Source organism: Linepithema humile, chromosome 7, assembly GCF_040581485.1.
Source record: "Linepithema humile isolate Giens D197 chromosome 7, Lhum_UNIL_v1.0, whole genome shotgun sequence".
NCBI classification, from domain to species: domain Eukaryota; kingdom Metazoa; phylum Arthropoda; class Insecta; order Hymenoptera; family Formicidae; genus Linepithema; species Linepithema humile.
In genome coordinates this window covers 17,121,108-17,142,039 of record NC_090134.1, presented here as the reverse complement: position 1 = coordinate 17,142,039, position 20,932 = coordinate 17,121,108, and the positions used below count along the sequence as shown (strand labels likewise).

The 20,932-nt window shown below is 32.1% G+C and overlaps 4 protein-coding genes across 18 annotated transcripts; 2 read left to right on the top strand and 2 right to left on the bottom strand.

Moving 5' to 3' along the window:
* On the top strand, nt 1-4,507 carry mei-9 (DNA repair endonuclease XPF mei-9). Of its 2 annotated transcripts, XM_012363380.2 has the most exons (11): nt 1-151; nt 263-454; nt 531-710; nt 796-1,963; nt 2,041-2,346; nt 2,421-2,639; nt 2,720-2,893; nt 2,984-3,124; nt 3,187-3,387; nt 3,499-3,681; nt 3,826-4,507. In XM_012363380.2, exons 2-10 carry the CDS (start codon nt 387-389, stop codon nt 3,652-3,654), a joined length of 2,613 nt encoding a protein of 870 aa, XP_012218803.1. In that variant the 5' UTR covers nt 1-151; nt 263-386; the 3' UTR covers nt 3,655-3,681; nt 3,826-4,507. The 2 variants fall into 2 exon arrangements, with proteins under 2 accessions (XP_012218803.1, XP_012218802.1); XM_012363379.2 differs by lacking the exon at nt 3,826-4,507 and having other exon boundaries at nt 3,499-3,808.
* LOC105670062 (zinc finger protein 277) lies at nt 3,869-6,330 on the bottom strand. Of its 2 annotated transcripts, none has more exons than XM_067359360.1 (9): nt 6,293-6,330; nt 5,582-5,761; nt 5,318-5,495; nt 5,058-5,260; nt 4,813-4,975; nt 4,528-4,743; nt 4,308-4,450; nt 4,128-4,229; nt 3,869-4,040 (listed from the first exon to the last, which is right to left on the bottom strand). In XM_067359360.1, exons 1-9 carry the CDS (start codon nt 6,313-6,315, stop codon nt 4,028-4,030), a joined length of 1,221 nt encoding a protein of 406 aa, XP_067215461.1. In that variant the 5' UTR covers nt 6,316-6,330; the 3' UTR covers nt 3,869-4,027. The 2 variants fall into 2 exon arrangements, with proteins under 2 accessions (XP_067215461.1, XP_012218804.1); XM_012363381.2 differs by lacking the exon at nt 6,293-6,330 and adding an exon at nt 5,952-6,184.
* Nucleotides 6,331-6,341: 11 nt separating this feature from the next.
* On the top strand, nt 6,342-19,532 carry LOC105670004 (E3 ubiquitin-protein ligase TRAIP-like). Of its 4 annotated transcripts, none has more exons than XR_010891252.1 (12): nt 6,342-6,563; nt 6,851-7,237; nt 7,319-7,420; nt 7,488-7,580; nt 7,664-7,847; nt 8,577-8,822; nt 16,925-17,049; nt 17,257-17,473; nt 17,580-17,841; nt 17,908-19,139; nt 19,230-19,291; nt 19,373-19,532. XR_010891252.1 is itself a non-coding variant. In XM_012363277.2 (7 exons), the coding sequence occupies exons 1-7, from the start codon at nt 6,451-6,453 to the stop codon at nt 16,970-16,972; spliced, it is 1,173 nt and encodes a 390-aa protein (XP_012218700.2). In that variant the 5' UTR covers nt 6,342-6,450; the 3' UTR covers nt 16,973-17,145. The 4 variants fall into 4 exon arrangements, 2 of the variants coding, with proteins under 2 accessions (XP_012218700.2, XP_067215462.1); XR_010891253.1 differs by having other exon boundaries at nt 17,257-17,488; XM_012363277.2 differs by lacking the exons at nt 17,257-17,473; nt 17,580-17,841; nt 17,908-19,139; nt 19,230-19,291; nt 19,373-19,532 and having other exon boundaries at nt 16,925-17,145.
* Nucleotides 9,468-19,497, bottom strand: LOC105670008 (dystrobrevin beta). Of its 10 annotated transcripts, XR_010891248.1 has the most exons (17): nt 19,338-19,497; nt 18,893-19,109; nt 18,725-18,807; nt 18,511-18,662; nt 18,328-18,436; nt 18,084-18,250; nt 17,877-18,004; nt 17,696-17,794; nt 17,514-17,595; nt 17,255-17,293; nt 17,056-17,174; nt 16,447-16,612; nt 15,919-16,259; nt 14,303-14,448; nt 13,074-13,206; nt 11,574-11,633; nt 10,967-11,016 (listed from the first exon to the last, which is right to left on the bottom strand). XR_010891248.1 is itself a non-coding variant. In XM_067359334.1 (16 exons), the coding sequence occupies exons 1-16, from the start codon at nt 19,495-19,497 to the stop codon at nt 10,754-10,756; spliced, it is 2,331 nt and encodes a 776-aa protein (XP_067215435.1). In that variant the 3' UTR covers nt 9,468-10,753. The 10 variants fall into 10 exon arrangements, 8 of the variants coding, with proteins under 8 accessions (XP_067215435.1, XP_067215436.1, XP_067215437.1 ...); XM_067359334.1 differs by lacking the exon at nt 13,074-13,206 and having other exon boundaries at nt 9,468-11,016; XM_067359335.1 differs by lacking the exon at nt 13,074-13,206 and having other exon boundaries at nt 9,468-11,016; nt 17,062-17,174.
* Nucleotides 19,533-20,932: the final 1,400 nt, after the last annotated feature.

Here is a 20,932-nt window from a genome sequence, read left to right as displayed (position 1 = left end):
CTTTAAACGGCCTGTGAGTATTGGTGTTTATGGCCATCCATCTCATGAAATCAGTAAATATACTCTATTGGTATCTGAAATAATGATAGAAGAAGATACTTTTTCTTATGATCAAGTATCAAGAAGCACTTATAAAGATCGATATAATAAAGTAGGATATGAGTTAATTGAATTTCTTTTTTTTGTTTTACGTATTTACTTTCTAGGGTATTTAATTTATTTAATTTAATTTTAATTATGTATTTATTTTCTACTATTTTAGAGAGGACATATTTCATTTTTTGCTAACTTGATATGGTATTTCATGGACTTCTTAGTTCAACTATTGTTCTAAACTTATTTAAAATTATGAAATCTAGAAATTGAATTAAAAATTATTAATAAACATGTTGGAATACGAAAATCAAATCTTTCTTGAAATCCTCCAAGAGGATGGATTAGTTATTACAGCTAAGTAAGTATCACTAGTTTTCTCTTGCTATCATGTTATGTAGAAATATGTATTCTAATCATTTGTATAAAAAATATAGGGGCCTTGGTATAGAAGCTGTTTTTGCAAATGTGATAAAAGCTTATTCAGATCCAGGCAATTTAGTTATAGTTCTAGGAACCACTGATTACGATGAGAGTTACTTTATTGATCTGCTTAAAAATTATGGGACAAATATATTGCCACGTGTAGTCAATGCTGAATGTCCTTCTAATGAAAGGTATATTAAAAATTAGTATATTAAAAATTTTTGTAATTTTTATTTAAATATGTATGTATTTAATAATACTTACAAAATATTGCAGGGAAATAATGTACTTGGAGGGTGGAGTGCTGTTTATATCAGGTCGTATCTTGGTGGTAGATCTGTTAAAAAATAGAGTCCCACTGCACTTAGTCACTGGTATTCTTGTATATAGAGCCCACAATATTCTGAATTTGTATCAAGAAGCATTTGCATTGCGTTTGTACAGGCAAAGTAACAAGACTGGATTTATCAAAGCGTTTACAAATTCGTCATTGGCTTTCACAGTTGGATATTCACGAGTAGAACGAGTTATGAAGGCCTTGTTTGTGAAAAAATTATACTTATGGCCACGCTTTCATACAACTGTTAATAACTGTCTATCTAAGCACGAGCCTGATGTTATAGAATTACACGTAAAAATCACACCAAAGATGCAAAACATTCAAACAGCATTGCTTGATGTTATGAATTATATCGTGAAAGAATTGAAAAGGCTCAATAAATATTTAGATTTAGATGAGTTAACTGTGGAGAATGCAATAGCAAAAAAGTTTCATAAGCAATTACATTCGCAGCTAGATCCAATCTGGCATCAACTCAGTACAACGACCAAACAACTATTTTCTGATCTAAAAACATTACGATCCCTTATTATATCTTTGACGTATGAAGATTCCGTTTCATTTTATGCCATGCTAAATCGTTTACGGACTATGGAATATGCTGTGAAGTCCAGTGGTTGGATAATGTTAGATGAAGTCGAGAATTTATTTAAATATGCTAAAAGCAGAGTTTATTCAGAAAAGAATGAACTAAAACCAGAACCAAATCCAAAGTGGCTAGCTTTGTCAGAAGTTCTGTTTGAGATTCAAGAACAGAAGCGTAAGAAGAAAGACAATGAAAATATTGATAAAGTTCTTATTTTAGGACATGATAACAATATATGTCATCAAATAAAGAACTATTTAACTATGGGTGCCAATGAATACTTACTTTATGAGGCTTTAAAGAAACTATCGCATAATAAAGAACAAAAAACAAGTAGCAATAGTGAGAAAGACACAAAAGATCAGGAATCGACATCTGAAAATAATGCAGAGGAAGAAACTCGAGGAGATCATGACACTTATGTGCTCACCTTGTCACAGAAATGCGTGGAAGAAACTACGCCAAGTACTTCTACAACAGATGTAAAACAACAAACTTTGTTTGAAGAATGTTCGCAAGTAAATTGAATATTATATTATGAAAAGTATTAGCTTGTTAGAAAATTATTTTCTTACATTTTGTTTTAATTTTACAGTTGGCAGATTTAGATTTAACCAGTTGCGCAACATCCGCGCCTTTGGTTTTCATACAAGCCATAAAAAAGGGAGGAGATCCAATGGCTTTACAACGAACGTTAACTGAGCATACGCCAAACAATGTTATTTTATATGTAGCCGATATCAGTACCGTAAGGCAATTAGAGATATATCAGAATAATAATCCTTCATTAGATCTGAAGGTATATTTTTTAATTTATGGCGGATCTGTTGAAGAGCAAGAATATCTTACTTCATTACGACGGGAAAAGGAAGCGTTTCATTCTTTAATTAATACGAAAACTGTGAGTATTTAAATCGATTAACAAACAGGAAATATGATATTGAATAATTACATAATTATTAACTACTTTTTTAGACGATGGTTGTACCAGAAGATCAAGATGGAAAATCGGAGGATTGTCTGACTTTTGCTGTACAATCAGATAACGCAGAACAGGAAAATACGCGTAAAGGTGGAATGCAATCTGAAACCAAAGTAATTCAGAAAGTTATTGTCGATATGAGAGAATTTAGAAGTGAATTACCTGCCATTTTATACACTCGTGGTATAAAAATTGAACCGGTGACGTTAGTGGTACGTGAAACATGTATAAAGTTTGTTAATGTAAGCTGAATGTAATTTCTGATTTCATGGCTTATATTGTCACTTCACAGGTAGGTGATTACATCCTTACACCAGAGATATGCGTTGAGAGAAAAAGTATATCTGATTTAATTGGTTCTTTACTTTCTGGAAGATTATACAATCAAGCAGTTTCTATGACAAGACATTATGCCAAACCCATGCTTCTCATAGAGTTTGATCAGAATAAACCATTTTGTTTTCAGGTAGCTATAATCTTATTAAAATGACACTCACTTTATTCTACATAATAAAAGTGCATTTATTCTACATAACAATGATATCTATTTTTTTAGGGAAATTATTATGTTAGTAGAGATCTTAAAAATACTGAAATAACTTCAAAGTTACAATTACTAACGCTCCATTTTCCTAAACTAAAACTTATATGGTCTCCTAGTCCACAAGCAACAGCACAGTTGTTTGAAGAATTGAAGGTAAAAATAATGTAAATTTTTAAAATAACATTATAAGTAATTGTTTAATTATATGTTTATAGCAAGGACGAAATCAGCCTGATTCAAATGTAGCTGCTAAAATTGGAGCAGATGAAAACACGGAAGACAAACAAATAATGGTAGAAAAGTATAATTCTCACATACAAGATTTTATGGCTAAATTACCTGGTGTGCATTCGAAAAACTTGCGTATTCTATTGAATAAAGGAAAATCGTTAGATCATCTTATTACACTTTCACAAGTAAGTAAATAATCAATTCTGTTCTTGTAATGAAATTTTTATCATGTTACAATTTTTAAATAATTGGAATATTAAAAATAAATAATTTTTAATTGTATATTTGGTTATTAGGAAGAATTAAAAGAAATAATTGGGAATGCAAATGATGCTGAAATGTTGTATAAAGCTCTACATGAGAAATGTTTATTAACATATGAAAAATCGTTAACTAACAAAGGTGTTTCCAAAGTACGCGGCAAGAAACTTTTTTCCAAAGTAAAAAAATGAGATACAGATAGATAAATCACAATAAAGGTTTGTTTGTTCAACATTTTCGAGTTTTTTAATAATATGGTATTGCAGTAGTGACATATGAGTCACTACAAATTGTACATATGAGAAACATATCTTGTAAAATGTATTATAAATTATTTATATACTATTGTGCGTCATTTTCAGTACAACAGATAAGAAAGGATATATCAAAAAAGCAAGCGAAATATATTTATTATAAAATAAATTTATTATATAATAACATGAGTATATAACAATACAACAAATTTAATAATAAACATGATAATAATGCTTGACATAATAAAATAATTGAAAGCTAGTAGAATTTTGTACGAGAATCCGGTTTCTATCTAGTAAAAATCAATGTTCATAAATTAGATCTGAAATTTTTTGAATACATACATATTATTTATTTTACTTTATAAATTTGCAATATATATTAGATTTTTTCTTCTAATAATACTTACACTGCTTCAGTAAGATTTTGAACATCATTTTCTTCATCGCTATTACTAGTTGCATCAAGATTATATAAAAATGAATCATTTTCTGACATAGGAAAATAATATCTGAAATATACAATAATACACATATTCAATATAATTTTTTAGTGAATAAAAATTTTATGTGATTCTAATCATACTAACTCTGGTTGGTCCCAAACTTTTTGTGCAGCAATTTTATAATGCTGCTGATTTTTCATATGCTCTAAAACATTATCTGTTTCTATTTCACAGGAAATACATCGTTGTAATTGAATTTGCCTTTTTATATAATTGACGACTTTTACCTGTAATAACGATGTATTATAAAAAATAGTACATTATTAAAAAGATAAAATTAATAATTACATGATATAATTCATACCTTCTGATAAAAGGTCAAATCTTTGACTGTTTCCTCAAAGTCGAAGCTATGTGCTTCTTTCATGTGGGTCAAGATATAGGTAAATTCATTGTTGCTATAATTACAAAATAAACATATTATTGTAATAGATTCTTCATTCCAATCAGACCAGGAAGTTTCTTCATCTTCATTTCCACTACTGCCACCTTCTGGATCTGGAGTTTTCTCTAAATTATCCTGCCCAAAAGTTAAGAAATTACAATTTTATATTAAAATTTTTTAATTTTTAATTAAGTTATATCATACCTGTCTTTGTTTCCAAGTCCTTCCTGGCTCTAGATAATTAATTATATAAAATTTATCATACATTTTGTTATTAGGATTTACACATTTGTGAAATTTCTTTCGCATATGCTCCTTTAACACTGAACGATCCTTAAATGTTTTCTCACAGTAAATACATATTAAGCTAAAATTTATAAACATTTTTTTGAAAACACTAATGCTACTTGAGTAATGTGTGGATCGTAATTTTTTTTTTAATGTAATACCTTTCAATAGTGTTTTGAATTTTGTCCAAAAGTTCATCAAGAAATATTAAATTTTCTGGCTTGCCAAGATGTAGATTATGTTTTTCATAAAGATGTTTAATATACGCAGCACGTGATCCACAAAATTCCATGCGACAAAACATACAACCACGTTTAAAATTTATATCTGTGCGCTCAATCTCTTGTTGTGCCAATGCCCATTCCTTAAAAAGAATATTGTAAGTCACAACACAATTTGTGTTCTTTCCATTGATACATACAAGTTTAGCCTGATGTATTTCATCTCTTAAAGTTTTGTCTTCTGATAAACAATCAGAAAGCAAGAAATAACGTTCATTTTTACTTGATTGACCATCTGGTGTGCAATCCATTAACAATGTAGTACAATAAGTTGTCAGTGGTGCTTCTTTAAATTTTACATTCCAATAGTGTACATAACTAAAATGATCAAGATTATTGTATTATAATAATATTATAAAATGATGAAAATAATAAGTATCAGAGTAAATTAATCATTATCATACTTTTTTAAACTAGCTATTTTCCAAACATCTCCTATAACGAGACGATGTATCTTAAATAAATGTGTAAGAAAATCTGTTTCATTTGTTGGAAGAACAAATGTACAATCGCACAACAGGCATTTTGTGTCGCATGGTGCATCATCCAGGCCAATAAATTGAGATTTATACATTATGTGCAATCTAAAGAGAAAGAAATTCTTGTCTTATAATTATTTTATTCCTCTTATATAAGAGATTATGTGCTCAACTTTGCAAAAAACGCTAATCCAAAAATTATTTTTAAATGGATATTTCAATAAACATCATTTCTAATATAGAGGAATATTTGCATAAATCTGATATATGAACAGAATCATAATAAACATTTTACATGGTTATGATGAATTATAACACAGTGTAACTCCAATATACAATATTATAATTATAGCACACTTTCACTTATTTTAATTTCACTTATTTTCTTGGTTAATATATTAGAAAATTTTTCAGAAGATTATTCAAGAAATATTTTATTCTATAAATTCTGTGAACGAGCTCTTTTATTCAGCATTCACGATCTTTATAGGTGGCAGTAAGATAAACAGAATAAGCATCAATCTTTAGACCCTTTCTCTCTCGACATAGAATCATTTTTAACCAAGACTCGAATTATTTGGTTTGAGTTTTAGCTAAAAATGGTTTGAGTCTTGGTTAAAATTTTAGGTGGCTTACACATGGTGCAATACTCCCTCCATTCTACTGCTTGCTTCTTGCGTCACAAATCTGGCCAAGTGCTGCCAGCGCCGAGGAAAACTGACAGCTCTGCACTGGATTGAGTTCAATTGAATAGTTGATCATTGTTGTTGTTGTGCCATTTTTTCATATACAACATGGTTATTCTCTGTAATATATGTCATGATCGTTTAATATCATCCGCCGAAGTCTCTTTCACTAATTGTGGACATGTATTTCATTTACAGTGCATAAATCAGTGGCTGAACAGGTAAACGCATTTGGTCATAAGGTTATGTTTTCATATGCGATGGATAGATCTTTAATTTTCTTTCTTCTAATTGCACTTTCTACACTTGGTATCTTTTCTCTTTTTCTCTTCAAAGTCTCATGTGATTATTTTATTTTTAGTGCAAGAAAGAATAAATGTAAATAAAACATTCATTGTCTTGTTTAATGAGATTTTAATTTATTATTAATTTTTAATTTTATCTCTAACAACACACATAGAGAATCAATAAAAAAAACATCAACTAATTACATATATTTCTGCTTCAGAGCTCCAACGTGTCCGCAATGTCGTGAGACAATAACAAAAAAAAGAATCCATAGAGTTTATCTTACATATTTGAACGAAACAACTTCAAATTCTACAGAGGATTTGTCAACAGAGGATTTGAAACAAAGAATTGACAATTTAAACTTTCAAATTTTACTGAAGGACACAAATATCGAACATTTTACTTCAAAAAATGCAGCTCTGGAAAAGCAAAATGCTGAGCTTAGGCAGGAAGTAAGAAACGTGGAAAGTGAGATAAATAAAAAAAATTCTAAAATTTATGATTTGAAGGAAAAAATAATACATTTAAATGAACTTTCCTCACAATATAAAGTTCTAGAGGAACAATTGTCTAACACAAAAAAGAAACTGGATGAATTTCAAAGGTATATTTGTATATGTTATATATCCTGAATAATTTTAATATAATTAAATGTTTTTAATTAATTGCTCTTTCTTTTTTATAGAATAAAACAAACAATATCAGATGATACTCTTAAAGATGTCATGAAAATTGTTGAAGAAACAAAAAATCCAAAATTAATTAATTACATTTGTGCTATGAAAAAGTATGCCTTTTCTTCACCTTGCTTTTAATATGCTTAATATGCTTAATTCGCTTATCTTTGATTTTAGGACGATGATTGAGAACGAGAATAAAATAACAAATTTTCAATATAATTTGAAATGGCAATCTAAGTTTTATGACAAAGAGCGAAAAGAATTACTGTATGTATTTATTTTCAATAGTAACAAATTAAATCTTTCAGCATAAAATCTCTAATATTTTTATTAAAGTTTTTTCTTTTTAGGCATTTAAAGCAATATATAAAATCTTGTAAAAATGAAAAATTATGTCTACAAAATCGTATTTATGACCTAGAAGAGTTGCTTAAAAATTCAGAGCAAAACTGTATTATAAAATCTAACAGCCAAAGAAACTCAAATAATCGGTCTCTTGGTACACCACAACCAAAAAAAAATATTTACAATCAGGTAATTAATTTAATATGTCCATTCTTAATGATTAGTGCAAATTTGTTTTGCTTTTCTGTCCATTTAGAATGGCTTTAAAAGAATTCTTTATTTGCAATAAAAAATTGTCAACCACAAAATTTAATTTTTTTTGTGATTTTTGTATGTCTAATTTGTGAAATATTCACAGTATATGGCAGCGCTCGGAAATAGTTGCACATTTCGAGCCGATTCAGGAGACGACGCCTTCTGTTCCCCCACTACCGCCCGGCCGCTGGCGGCCGAGCCGCCGATAGCTCTGGCGCAGGAGCGTTTTATATAAGAAATAGGCTGGGTTGTTGAGGCACCTCTCAGAAAATAATATTTTTTTTGCTACATAAATAATGTTTATTTTCATTAATAATTAAATATATATATATATTATGTATTAATGAAAATAAACATTATTTATGTAGTGAAGAAAATGTTACGATTTCCTAAGAAATGCCTAAACAATTCAGCCTATTTCTAATATAAAACGCTCCTGCGCCAGAGCTATCGGCGGCTCGGCCGCCAGCGGCCGGGCGGTAGTGGGGGAACAGGAGGCGTCGTCTCCTGAATCGGCTCGAAATGTGCAACTAATTCCGAGCGTTGATATATGAAATCAATATATGAAATGATTATGCATACATTAGACAATTCATTAAACTTGTCCTTCGAACCAGATTTCCTCAATTCTACATGTATAATTTATTTCTCATACTTTACTAGACTGATACAAGACAAGAAACTGAAAATCAAAATGATTTACTGTCGCCTTCATGGATAGAAGTAGTTACTGATATGAACGAAGAAGAACGTACATTAGACACTACACTTGACAAATGTCCAAGTAGTATAAAAAAAGCGAAACTCAGTTTGCAATCAGGCAATGATAGCAGTGAAATAAATAATATGATTACTCATGATGGAAACATCTCAAGCATGGATATGCAATCAAAAAAGAAAAAATTGAAGGTAAAAAGTTTCTAATAATACCACACTTAAATTAAGTGTTTGTATAAGAAGCAACACAGTATTGAAATTTATTTGTGGATATTATAATTTACATCAACATTTGCTACTGTTATATTACATATGAATTTCTCTGTAAAAATTAACTGATTTACTTGTTTTTTAGAAAATTATTTACACATTTAGATGTGATTCTAATAAAAATAAATTATAATTTTATATAAGTATATAGATTTTGTTTAGATAGTAAATTATTGCAAGAGTACATTTTTTTGAAAATATATAACATTAAAATCTTTATTCAGAATATTAAAATTTTTATTTATTTTTTCTTTTATTGATTACTTATCATAATGCTACTACTATAACAAGATAATATGTATACAAGTTGATTCAGAAACTATTTTTTTAATAGAGAGTACACATTGCATTTGCTCTATAGATATCTACCTCAATAGATACGCAACACATTACATAATTCAAGATCGCTCATAATCTGATAAACTAAGTTTCGATGCGTTTATATATTTTATATTCTTCAAAGATTAATTTTATTTTTTGTACCAAAAAAATAATATAAGATAGTGTGGGATAGAAGCAAGTTTATTAAAATATTAATTTTGAAAGGATAAATAATAACCATTTCGATATGTATCAATAAACTTTTATTCAGCATTCATATCATGTAGGCGCTACATCATTTTGACAGAGATAGACAAAAGGAATTCTGAAATGGTATATTATATATACATAGGATATTTCGCGGATAGGGCATGCTATTTAAATAGTTACAAAACGCATTGGTTCTTATTAATAGCAGTCGTGGTTTAACAATTGGATCATTAATTGGAATACTCTCTTATCCTAGGAACTTAAAATTAAGTACTTTGTACGTAAGACTAGACGTTTCGTTTCTCTACTCTCGTATTCTGTAAATGCGATCGAATTCAGTAAAGTCATCATTCCAAGCGATATCTAATACGTCAATATTTTTATATTCGTTTATATTATTACATTTTTATTTAATAGCATATTGTACCTTAAACTGGTACAAATGTACAAAAACACACTTTGCTCGCCAAACTAAGTTTACGCTAAACTTGTAATGTATTAAAAAATTGGTTTAACTGCAGTCGTCTTATCGCTATAGTTAACTGGTTCAGGATCAGGTTTGGTCAATGGTTGGTAAAACCTGTGCAAAATTTGTCGCATGATCTATGATAACGTCTGAATGAATGGAACGCGAGACGATGAAACCGATGATTTATCAATTATCGGACATATTTTTCGCAAATATATACAGACGTATGCTCGCTTAAAACTAAGCTAACTTTAAAGCGATGGAATTACAAGATAGACACAGTACTATTGCGCATTGTGTTTAATTTGCATACTGTATTCAGTTCGCTTAATAGTAATTACAAATATAACAGTAATTACAAATAACAATAAACAAAAATGTAATAAAACGGAAATGCTTATTCTCGAGTTGTGCCTACAGTGTTATATATGGATGTATATTCAACAAACTCTAAAAGTCTTTTATTACGTCTTATTACAAATTGTAGATAAATGAAGTAGCAAAATCACTGTGTATCCCCGCGATACAAATGCCATTCTAAGGATGATGATCGCGGTACTTGTTTCGTATGAAAATCCCCATGATGTTTGTATCCCCATAATGGTTCGTTGAGTTTCACGTCATCTTTTGATTGCAAGTACCGTCTTGTAAATGCATAAGTTTCTGAAATTGCGTGACATCCAACACTTTATCGAGAGTTACATTGTATACTAATATTGAAGTATACATCCACAGCGTGTTTGTGTGTGTAATCCAGTCGTCATTGTAACTCGCTCGTGACTTTTCTTCGCCGAGTTTCTTCGCATCCTCAACACCTAACACTTAATGCACCTTCAGATTTTGCTAGATCGGTTTATCGATTGACCCATCTCTTCACTGCCTCCGCCCAATTAGACTCATCCTCGTCTTCTTTCTCCCCATCCGCCTCTTCTCTCTCGTTTCTCTCGTGTTCCTGATCGTTGGACAATGTAGCCGACGGTGTTTGCGGTATGCTAGCATTGCGAGCTCGCAATTCCGCCAGGAAGTCATTCTCCTGTTGATAGCGTCGCTGTAATTCCTCCCGCCAGGAATTCCCACCACCGCTGCTGTCGTCTCCATCCTCACCCGCTTCAAAGTCTACAAGTAGACGCGGCCTCGTTTCAAAATTTATTTGTACGAATCATTCATTACAGTTGTCTCTTTCAGTTTGAATGATAAAAGGTAAAATAGCATATCTGTTCGCTGAATTTAATTCCATTTCCGAGGAGGTTTCAACTTCGAAGAAGATTTGTAGTCATACCAAAGAAATGTTATCTGACATTTGCATATGTAAACTTATAACTGTAGATGAATAAGAGTAAATTACCGAAATACACGGAAGTCCGTAAGTCGACTTATCATAATATTATCGTCAGAAATATACATCGTAGTGCTTTGATATCTTTTAATGACGATGAGAGAAATGTGGGGAAGATGTTTCTAGATAGAATATATGAGTAGATATGTACAGCTTGATTTGCGAAATTAATGTTGAAAGTACCAAAGAAAATTAAATCGAAATATCAGCGTGAAACTCGTAGATAATTAAATGCTTGAAAAGTTTTCAGGATTCTTTCGCTTAAAACGACGACATTGCGAATATCTAAAATGCAAACGAAAATCAAAATAATGAAGGTTAATGTAGAGATACTTACCTAGCGGCTTTCTGATATTCATTAATCCAGAGTTGTGAGAATGGTCCTCCTGGTCTGAGTCTGCAAGCCACCAGGACACATTCACAGGGGGTGCATCACACACATTCCACAACACGTCTAAAGTGTCATTTGTATATTGTATATGGTATATTGGAATGTCTGTTCGTTAGCCAAATTCAGCCACAGTTCTTATTGTAATAATTGATACATGTACTTTAATTTTTTTTATTCATTACACTCATACAAAATTTTAGATTAATTTTGAGTTTCAGTCTTTTGTTCTACACATTAATTTTGAAATATGAAGTTTGTCTAAAAAAAAATCACATTTTTTTTTAAATAAGCACCCTTTTTTTTTAATTGCAGGTCAGATTATTGTTGCTGCTATTTATGGTCTTGCGTGTAGTGTAGTCCGTGCTATCAGGCTAATATTAACTATCTCTCTATCTAGAAAGAAAATAAATGAAAAACCGAGTAGAAATGGTAACAGGCAAATATACAGACCATCTTCTAACCATTCGGGCTAACTTTGGCACTTAGTTCCACTAACAGAAATAATGAAAAAGGCTTCTGTGCGCATGTTTTACATCAGGAAATTACATGTTTACGACTTTGGTACATATCATCTTATCTCATTATTTTTCAATTGGTAGAATCCAACAAAGTTACATTGAAGATTTTACAAATAAACAATATAGAGAAAATGTGCACAGTATCTCAAAACTATCGCAGTTTCTCTCGATATTTAGATTTTACAATTTGAATGAAAAAGAAGACTCTCAATTATCTTAAATTTGAAATTTAGTGATTTTTGAAACGTGCAAATAGATATAGTCTTGGTAAATAATGATATCCAATTAAGTTTTTGTTAAAAAAAAAATAAAAATAATATGTATCATATTTCGTTAAAAAATATTGTTGTAAATGTAACTGTTTTGGGATTGTATGTATATATCATGTATTTCATATGTATTGCATCTTTAGAAATGAGAGATTTGTAAGTTTCTCATATCTGATTAATTGTTATTAATTACTGCATAAAAGATTTGTAAAAATTTATCTTATAATGCAAGATTTTATGAAATCAGACTTGAGAGTCGCTTATTTCGAAAACGAAATTCTGCAATGATTGGAGCAATAATAAATTCATGATCGCTTATTTTCTTGAAATGATTAACTACGTTCAGATAATTGTGCAATCGTTGAATGAGAACTAATACTTAATAAAATGTCTAATAATTTAAAACAAATATCTAATAATTCAATTAACAGAATATTAATTATACTGAATAAAATTTATGTTACATTCTTTTATGTATAGCTATTTTTCAAACACGGTTTTTAGCATAAGTGTTTTTAATTATAAACGAATATTTCATTATACATTTACAAATATATAAGTGAGTTTTAATGATCAGGAATTATAGCATCTTCAGACCATTCATTTGTGATTGCACAGTCATCATATTTTCTCACTGCAACATTGATTGTCATACTTACACGACTCTCCAGAATGACATTACACATAGATAAACAGATGTGCATCAAAATTCTCTTCTATTTAAGTATATCCAATCGAACATATCTTATGCATAGATAACATCTGTGTGGACTTCGTTCATGAATATCGAGACTAGGAACAGATAAAAAGTAGCATTTTTCATGCTATATTCTGACGGTATAAATGAGAGTAATATAAATGCGATGTGGCATGCCTGTTTACATTCAGCTCTGATGCGATGATTGAGAATATTTCAAATGTTAATAACAAGTAGTTAAAGGTTCTGTGTCGCATTTTTTGCAGTTTCAAGTGAAATTGAATGCAATATGTGATATACATACTGTGTGAGAAGTTTGAGTCCCGTCTTAAAAGATTCGAAACTATTTTCTTCATTATCTTAACTGTTTTTAAAATGATTGTGTGAAAAAAATATTTCTTATAAATAACATGAAATACGCAAATTAATTAATATATACATTTATATGTAGTATGGTGGTGGTGGTATGAGAGTGATAATAATAAAAGTAGCAAGAGTAAAAATAGTAGCAATAATAATAAACAGTAGTAATATAGATGAATGACTTTGTTGTAAACTGCTACGCATGATAAATCCGGTGAATGCAAATCAGTTTGTCTAATGCTCACCTCACTTCCGAGACAATTGAATTTGACATATTTACGGCTCCACTGATGAAATCGCTTATAATCCGTATTACTAACATGCTACCAGCTAAAAACGCGGCAATAGATGCTAACAGATACTTCGTAGCTAAGCTTGCAGTATCAAATTGATCTGTAGAACTCAGGAGGCGCTAACTATTGCCTCATAAAAATTACCTTCAGTCTGAGATAGTAATACCTATATTTCTGCGATATTAATATGTCAACTATGTAATGAGTTTAACATACTAAGAAGAAAAATAACAAATTGAGCAGTGTTGTATAGTTACGCTATTTAAAACTATAAGCACAATTGGACATAGTTTTATCAAGCAAAATGAAATAATCTCTATTTCATATTTTACATTTGGTTGATGTAGATTTTGTCACTTTTACAAACGATTTGATGTTCTAAAAATATTAGACATTATTTAATTTTAATACATTTTTGCCTAATTGTTTTCTATAATCCAAATATTTTCAAGTCAACTTCTGTTTACACAACTACGTCCAATTTATCAATCTTTTCTGATACTCGATTTTGTAACGCATTTATTATTCAACATACCTGAGTTTAATTCCCTCACAAGCGTTGACATGGCATTAGTAACGCTGTCGGCAGCTACCAGTAAGTCGTTTCTCAGAGATCGGCCCAAACTATTATTGGCACTGCTCGAACCGCTCCCTGGTAAGCTGTTTGTCCTGAACGCAGACCTGACATCGAAAATCTCTATTTTCTTGGCGCGAAGCAACTTTCAAATAAAAAATCTTTTTAAACAGAAATTGCAGCATGCAACTTTTATTGCACAAGCATTATCGTTCCACTTATAATTTTTACACATTCGCTTCACTATAGTGATCACTATGGCGATCAAAACATACAAGCATCTACAAAGTTTTAAATTAAAATTAGCAAGTTACCGATTATAACAGTACACACATGCACGATTTCGGGTAAACTGTGGTATTTACTGGATTCTCGCGTAACGAGATACTGTATCTAACAAAAATTATATCGATATGGCGAAGTTATAAACGCATCGCAAATACTTTGTCAGTTGGTTTAAATATTTGCCACGCTTGGTTATTACATTACTTGCAGGACGGTATATTTACATGTCGCAACGCTTGCATGATAAATACAAAATAACAATGTTTAAAAGATAGATGGTGTTTTACACAAGCTTAGCGGGGAAGGATTGGATGGGTAACTCGTACGCGTCAAACTTATATCCAACGCATCAATACTTTCCTTATAGGGTAGCTGCTTTTGTACTGTACATAAATAATATGTTTAACAAATGACTATATAATAATGATAGCAAACTGAAAGAGATACCCATATAAGAAACTTATATCAAACCTAATGTAACTTAAAAAAAAAATTATTAAAACAGGGGTAAAAGCGGTATGACATGGATGTACAAATACCTCTACTATATATATAATATATATATATACTTATAAATCGATATAGATCTGACGATTTAAGTAACATCTCACGAGGTACTCATTGCCTCAAATTTATCTCGCGCTAGTGCCACATTAGTCTTAATACTAGCTTAATTAAAAGTATCTTATATTTGCATGCAGGAGAATTTTAGGATTTTTCAACTAATCGTGAAGTAATCGAATAATGTGCATAGTAGTTTCTCTATTCCGATCGCTACGATAATATTGCCAGAAAAATTAGTATTTGGAATAAACTGGGTATATGATCTGGATATACACTTCACATATAAGCAATAAATCTGATTTATGAGCGTTTCTGTCTCAAAGTCGATTTTCTCTTACACTATGAATAATCATTTACTTTGTTGATAATAATTTGGAAGGACTAAATGCAATGTGATGTATAGCGTACAATTGCTATCCCAAATTTGTACGGAAGCGATATCTCATTTTGCATTATTGCAAATATAATTAATATCTATTTAGCTGCACGATTTAATTTAATGTCTAGATTATTAAAATATTTTTATGTACATTTGGAATGTAAATAGATTTGTGAAATTTGCGTTTGAAAATAGACCAAGAAATATTTAACTATGTGATATTCTTCTATGTATAAATCACGTGTGTCAGTTTACAATTTTCTCTATTCGTTCTGTACTCTTTTCACGTTGCAAAAAGTTTGATCTTTTTTTTCTATATTATATTCTCTTTTTGTACATGCTTGCCTACCTTACATCGCCTCCAACGCACGATAAGCTATCTGGAATAGGATTCTGTATCGTGCCGAGTATAGCGTTGCCTTGCACATTAGCCACCGTCGTCGGAACAGGATTTTGATAGCTCTGAGATATTTGTTGCGGCGTTTGTTGCTGCTGATGTTGCTGATGTTGTTGCTGTTGCTGCTGCTGCTGTTGTTGCTGTTGCTGTTGTTGTTGAGGTGTTGTGGACAAGGGCCCACCGGGAGTCGGCGGTGCCGACCTGCTGCTCGGAATAGCACCGGGTGGCAAAGGTGGCGACTTCGTACTCCGCGGTGAACTGTTCGGTGTTGATCGCGGCGACGCTTGGTGGTTCTATTGGAATAATTCGCGTTACATTATTGATTGTTTCTAATTGAGTGAAAACAATAAAAACAATGTGTAGCTTTGACATTTTTTCTCGTTTTTTATGAAACAGTGAGTTGTGTTAAACCTCAGACTATTTTATGACGTTAAAATTTTATAAATATGCAAGGGAGAAGAATAATGTTTGTAAAAATACCTTTAGCATTTTCATTAGACCTTCTAGTTGTACCATCAATTGCCTCCTGGAATCTTGCAACGTGGCCAGATGTGTCTCCAGTTCATCCTTTCTCTGTCTCAAAGCTCGCAATTCCGACATTAACGCCGGATTCTCCAAACCCGCAGCTTCTATTTCCTGTTGCCTTCTGCAGTGAGGATAAAATGTTTCTTGAAACATTTTCAGGCATTCAACACAAGGGAGCGGAATATGTATCACGCGCTTTATATAAGTACGTAATAATATTCCACTCCACTGACTTTAATGTAAAGCGGTGTGACGTGTGGTTGATGTAATATTAGTATATGAATCTAATGAGTACATCAATCCGAGAGAGATTGGTGACAAGAATGATTGACATTAACAAATTTGTTTTATCATTCAAACGCGAATTGTAATTTTTGTCATTATTATTCATCGACAGTATATAAATATGTATTGTTTTCTCTTTATTTCATAGTGCGAGCTATGCAACCAAGGTGACACAAAGCGAAACAAAACGTTCTGAACATGCGTGATCCTAGGATGGGTCAACAGGATGAAATCGAGGTTTAGGCTTGATATAAAGGAATATAAACGACACAGGTATACCTTAACCTTGCTATCTCGCGCATTATTTCCTTGTTCTTCGCCTCTAACTGTGATATTAGCTCACGCTGCGCTCGCGATGCATCCAACGACGCCAAGTTCGCATCCGACGGCGCTCTACCCTGTAATCAGAAATATTATCTCATATGAAACTATATGCAGCGCGGAACTTTTAACGATATTCTAAACGATGTGTACTTACAGTTTGGTCTGCCTGGGACATTCTGGACGCTGTACGAGGCTGTTAACGAAGCAGTTATGAAATTAACATTAGTGCCGGCAAGTGAGCACGAGTCGCGAAACGACAGAACGGCTTAATTGGCTTTCACGGCCTTTGCATATTTAATGAATCAGAATAGCTGACAACACTCGCGCTTTAATGTCAAAGCAAATTAGAACGCGCGCGTAGCTGTGTAGAACGGTAAGGGTAAAATGAGTATGTAAAATGTTAAAAAACTTACCATAGTCCTAGCTTCTTGTGCCAACCTTTGTGCATATCGTGCTATTAATTTATGTTCATCGTCCAGTCTTGAACTGTCCATACTGGACGATATACAAAAGGAATAAGTAAAGCATGACGTCTGCACGCAAATGGCAAAAGGCAAATAAATTGTGCATAAGGAACAACTTTGCTCGTGCTTACCTCCTCAAGGTCGAACGGCTGTCCATCGATCCTGAATCAAATGGAGCCATAAATCCTGGATCTGGAAAACCGTTGTGAGATGGTAAAGGTGACGGTGGGCTGGAATGTAGTAAATTTATTTTTGGATTGTAAAATTACGCTAAGAGGTAAACAGAATTATGCGAATGATATAAATACTAACACTATATGTGACAGATCTAATGTCTTTTCAGGCTGTTCCGGAAACCGCGGTAGACTGTTCTTCCCCTTTTCGGGCACGCATCTGAAGCTCTTTCGCAAAGAATGGCCAATTTGTTTGCTGGGCGATTTCTGCCAACAAAAATCACACCATCAAAAATAATGTAAGGTTTAAAATTTTCGGAATATATGAACAATAAATAATACATACAAAACTACTGTACTCTCTCGTTTCGTGATCGTTATTATGAGTTCCAGAAACTTTACCGCGCCAGAAACAGTCTTGACATAGCTGATACGAATGGCATTTTTGGCATCTGTATCTGAATCCGGTGAAATTCTCTCTGTGGCACGCATCGCACATAATAGGATGGGCCACTGAAAACATAGAAGATTACGTGAACTATCTGTTAATGATTAACTTTAATCGGCTTATTTAAATCCTGCGTCGCCACCTGTTTCTACTGCCGCCATCCTGTGATACAACGGCAACCAGATTAAGCAGTGCGGTCCAGGATCCGACATGAGCGTATCGAGGAAGTCGTTTACGGTGACTTTGGAATTCTGCACATACCGCATTATCCGTATTATTATATCGTTGGCCTGTTAAGTAGTTGGCAAATACATTGCACACATACCGCGGGGAAAATGGAGTTAGCGAGGCCGTCGGAATATCCAAACGATGGGGATTCGTAAACCGCCGCGGTCAAAGCTAGAACTTCCTTCAGATAATCAGCAAACCTCCAGTGTATCATGTGTCCGTTGCTGTCGGATATTTGCGAATATATATCTGCGAGGAGAAATTTTGTTAACGAGCTTGCTCAACCATCGATTAAGTTATTAGTGGCTTACATCGAAATTTATCCATAAGCTTTCCCGCACATAACGTCGCTAGAGCTACCTTCACCGAAAATACAGATATTTTGTTGTTCTCCCTGAAAAAAAAATTGCTCAGCTTAACCAGATGTCAATAATCAAGTTAAAATCTCAATCAATCGTTTCAGTATATTTTTAGCATACCCGCTAGTATAAGCAGCTAATAGCCAGTTCATCAGCAACGCCGTGGTTGCGTCGACTTTAGACTGCTGGGATACTGGCACCCTTTTGTTCAGCGCGTGAAACAAGGAAGACAGCAACGTTTCCAGTCTGGATACTCCTAATGTGCTCGACGGCTCCAACGTATTTAGACCGTTTTCCCGAAATGCCTCGATTACATTCCATATATCGACGTTGTGCACTGCATATAATAATGTATACATTAACACAGGTATGGATAAAACAAAAAACAAAAAAGTATAAGTATGATTGTATCAGTATAAGTATGATTGTATAAAATGTGAAAAAATTCATGTTTTAGAAATATCCTGGAATATCTACATAATAGGTGACAAAGATTCGGACTTCATCATTCATTCTTGTGTAAGTACGATAAAATTAAGTGTTTATTTAAGTCGAGGACACTTACGATGTACTTTTTTCTGAATAAATCTCAACTTGCAGGCGGTGCGATACGACGCAAATCGAATGGTGTCAAAGTTCTGCTGCCGCATCTCCTGCAGGAGCTGCAAACGACTCGTCTCGCCGCTGCTCCCGTTTCCTGATCCACCCGCACCTTCCTCGGCCATGTTCGCTGCACAGAATAAACGGATTATTCCTTCCATTGATTCTTCTTCTACATTCCTTCGCGATCGCTCATAGCGACTATTGCCGTTCCGAACGATATAATTCTGCGCTTGAGATCAAGTTTTTTTTAGATGAGTCGTAAATTTATGCATGGCATAAAAGATCAACGAATACACGCAAAGCGAAGGCCACTGAATGATTAATCGCAGGCTCACTACACACCGTGATTTGTGTGCTTTTTAACAAACATTTCGGAGCAATTTTGCGTTGCGCCAGAATATTAGATTTTAAATGAGGCAAATAAAAGAGAATTAATTTGCGCCTCGTGTTAAAATAGTGATGACCAAAATTAATTGCATTTTTTAGCAGTATCCGTAATGCAATATATTAGAAAAAAGTCATTTAATTTAATCTAATTCTGTTTATTTTTCTTTTGTAGGTCTAATCACTTCAAACAATATATTCCACTTTAATTTGAAGGAATACTCAGTACGGTGTAGGCAGACGTCTAACTAACGAAGCTGCTCTTAATTCGTAGCTGCTAGCTTGTAAGAGACGTCATGTTGCATTGTGATCGCGAGAATAAGACTATTTATCATCAACTCAGGATAGACTAGCTAGAGCTAAGACAGAGTTAATTAGTGACAATTAGAGAGTACACGCGATGCATTTATCTCTTACTAAAGCATGCAACGATTTAGTGCGGCATTATTAACGAGTAGAGATTTTTAACTGTTGCCCGGACTTACATGAGAATCTATGATAGAATAAAATACCGTAAATATATTTTTCAAATACAAGGTATGTATATTTTTTATTTTATTTGATATATTTTTTTGCGGAAGATATTTGAATATCGTTAAAAAGAAAATAGAATTACTGCTAATGAACTATCAGACATACATGATTATTTATTCTGTTTATTATATTAGTATTCTTTCTGTTATAAGCATTGCCATTCAATTGCATTTATCTTTTTATTTCAGATTTTTTTTATATGAAAACACAAAGCTTTATACCCAGTTTAGGTTTGGGAAAGAGATTTAATTCAGAGTTGTTCAACTGTAGCAATATAATCCGCTTTACGTAAACAACTGACCCAGTTAATAAACGTCGATACCCAAAGATGTAATTGATTTAAAACTGACCGTCCATCATCCAGGTGCAATTATTTTTGTCTAACAATTTCGTACTACAATTTATATCTTTTTTTACGTTTATGTTATTTAGAATTGTATTTTAGATAATTTAATTTTGCGATATAACAAACAACAGGAGATTGATTTGTTTGCAATAATCTTAATTAAAATAATTTGTTATTTTTGGCATAAAAATTTTATTACCTGCAATTTTAATGTTAAAATAATTCTATTCTTTCAATTTTTTAATATCTAATTTTTCTCTGAATATATTACTTAACTTTTTCAACATAATTAT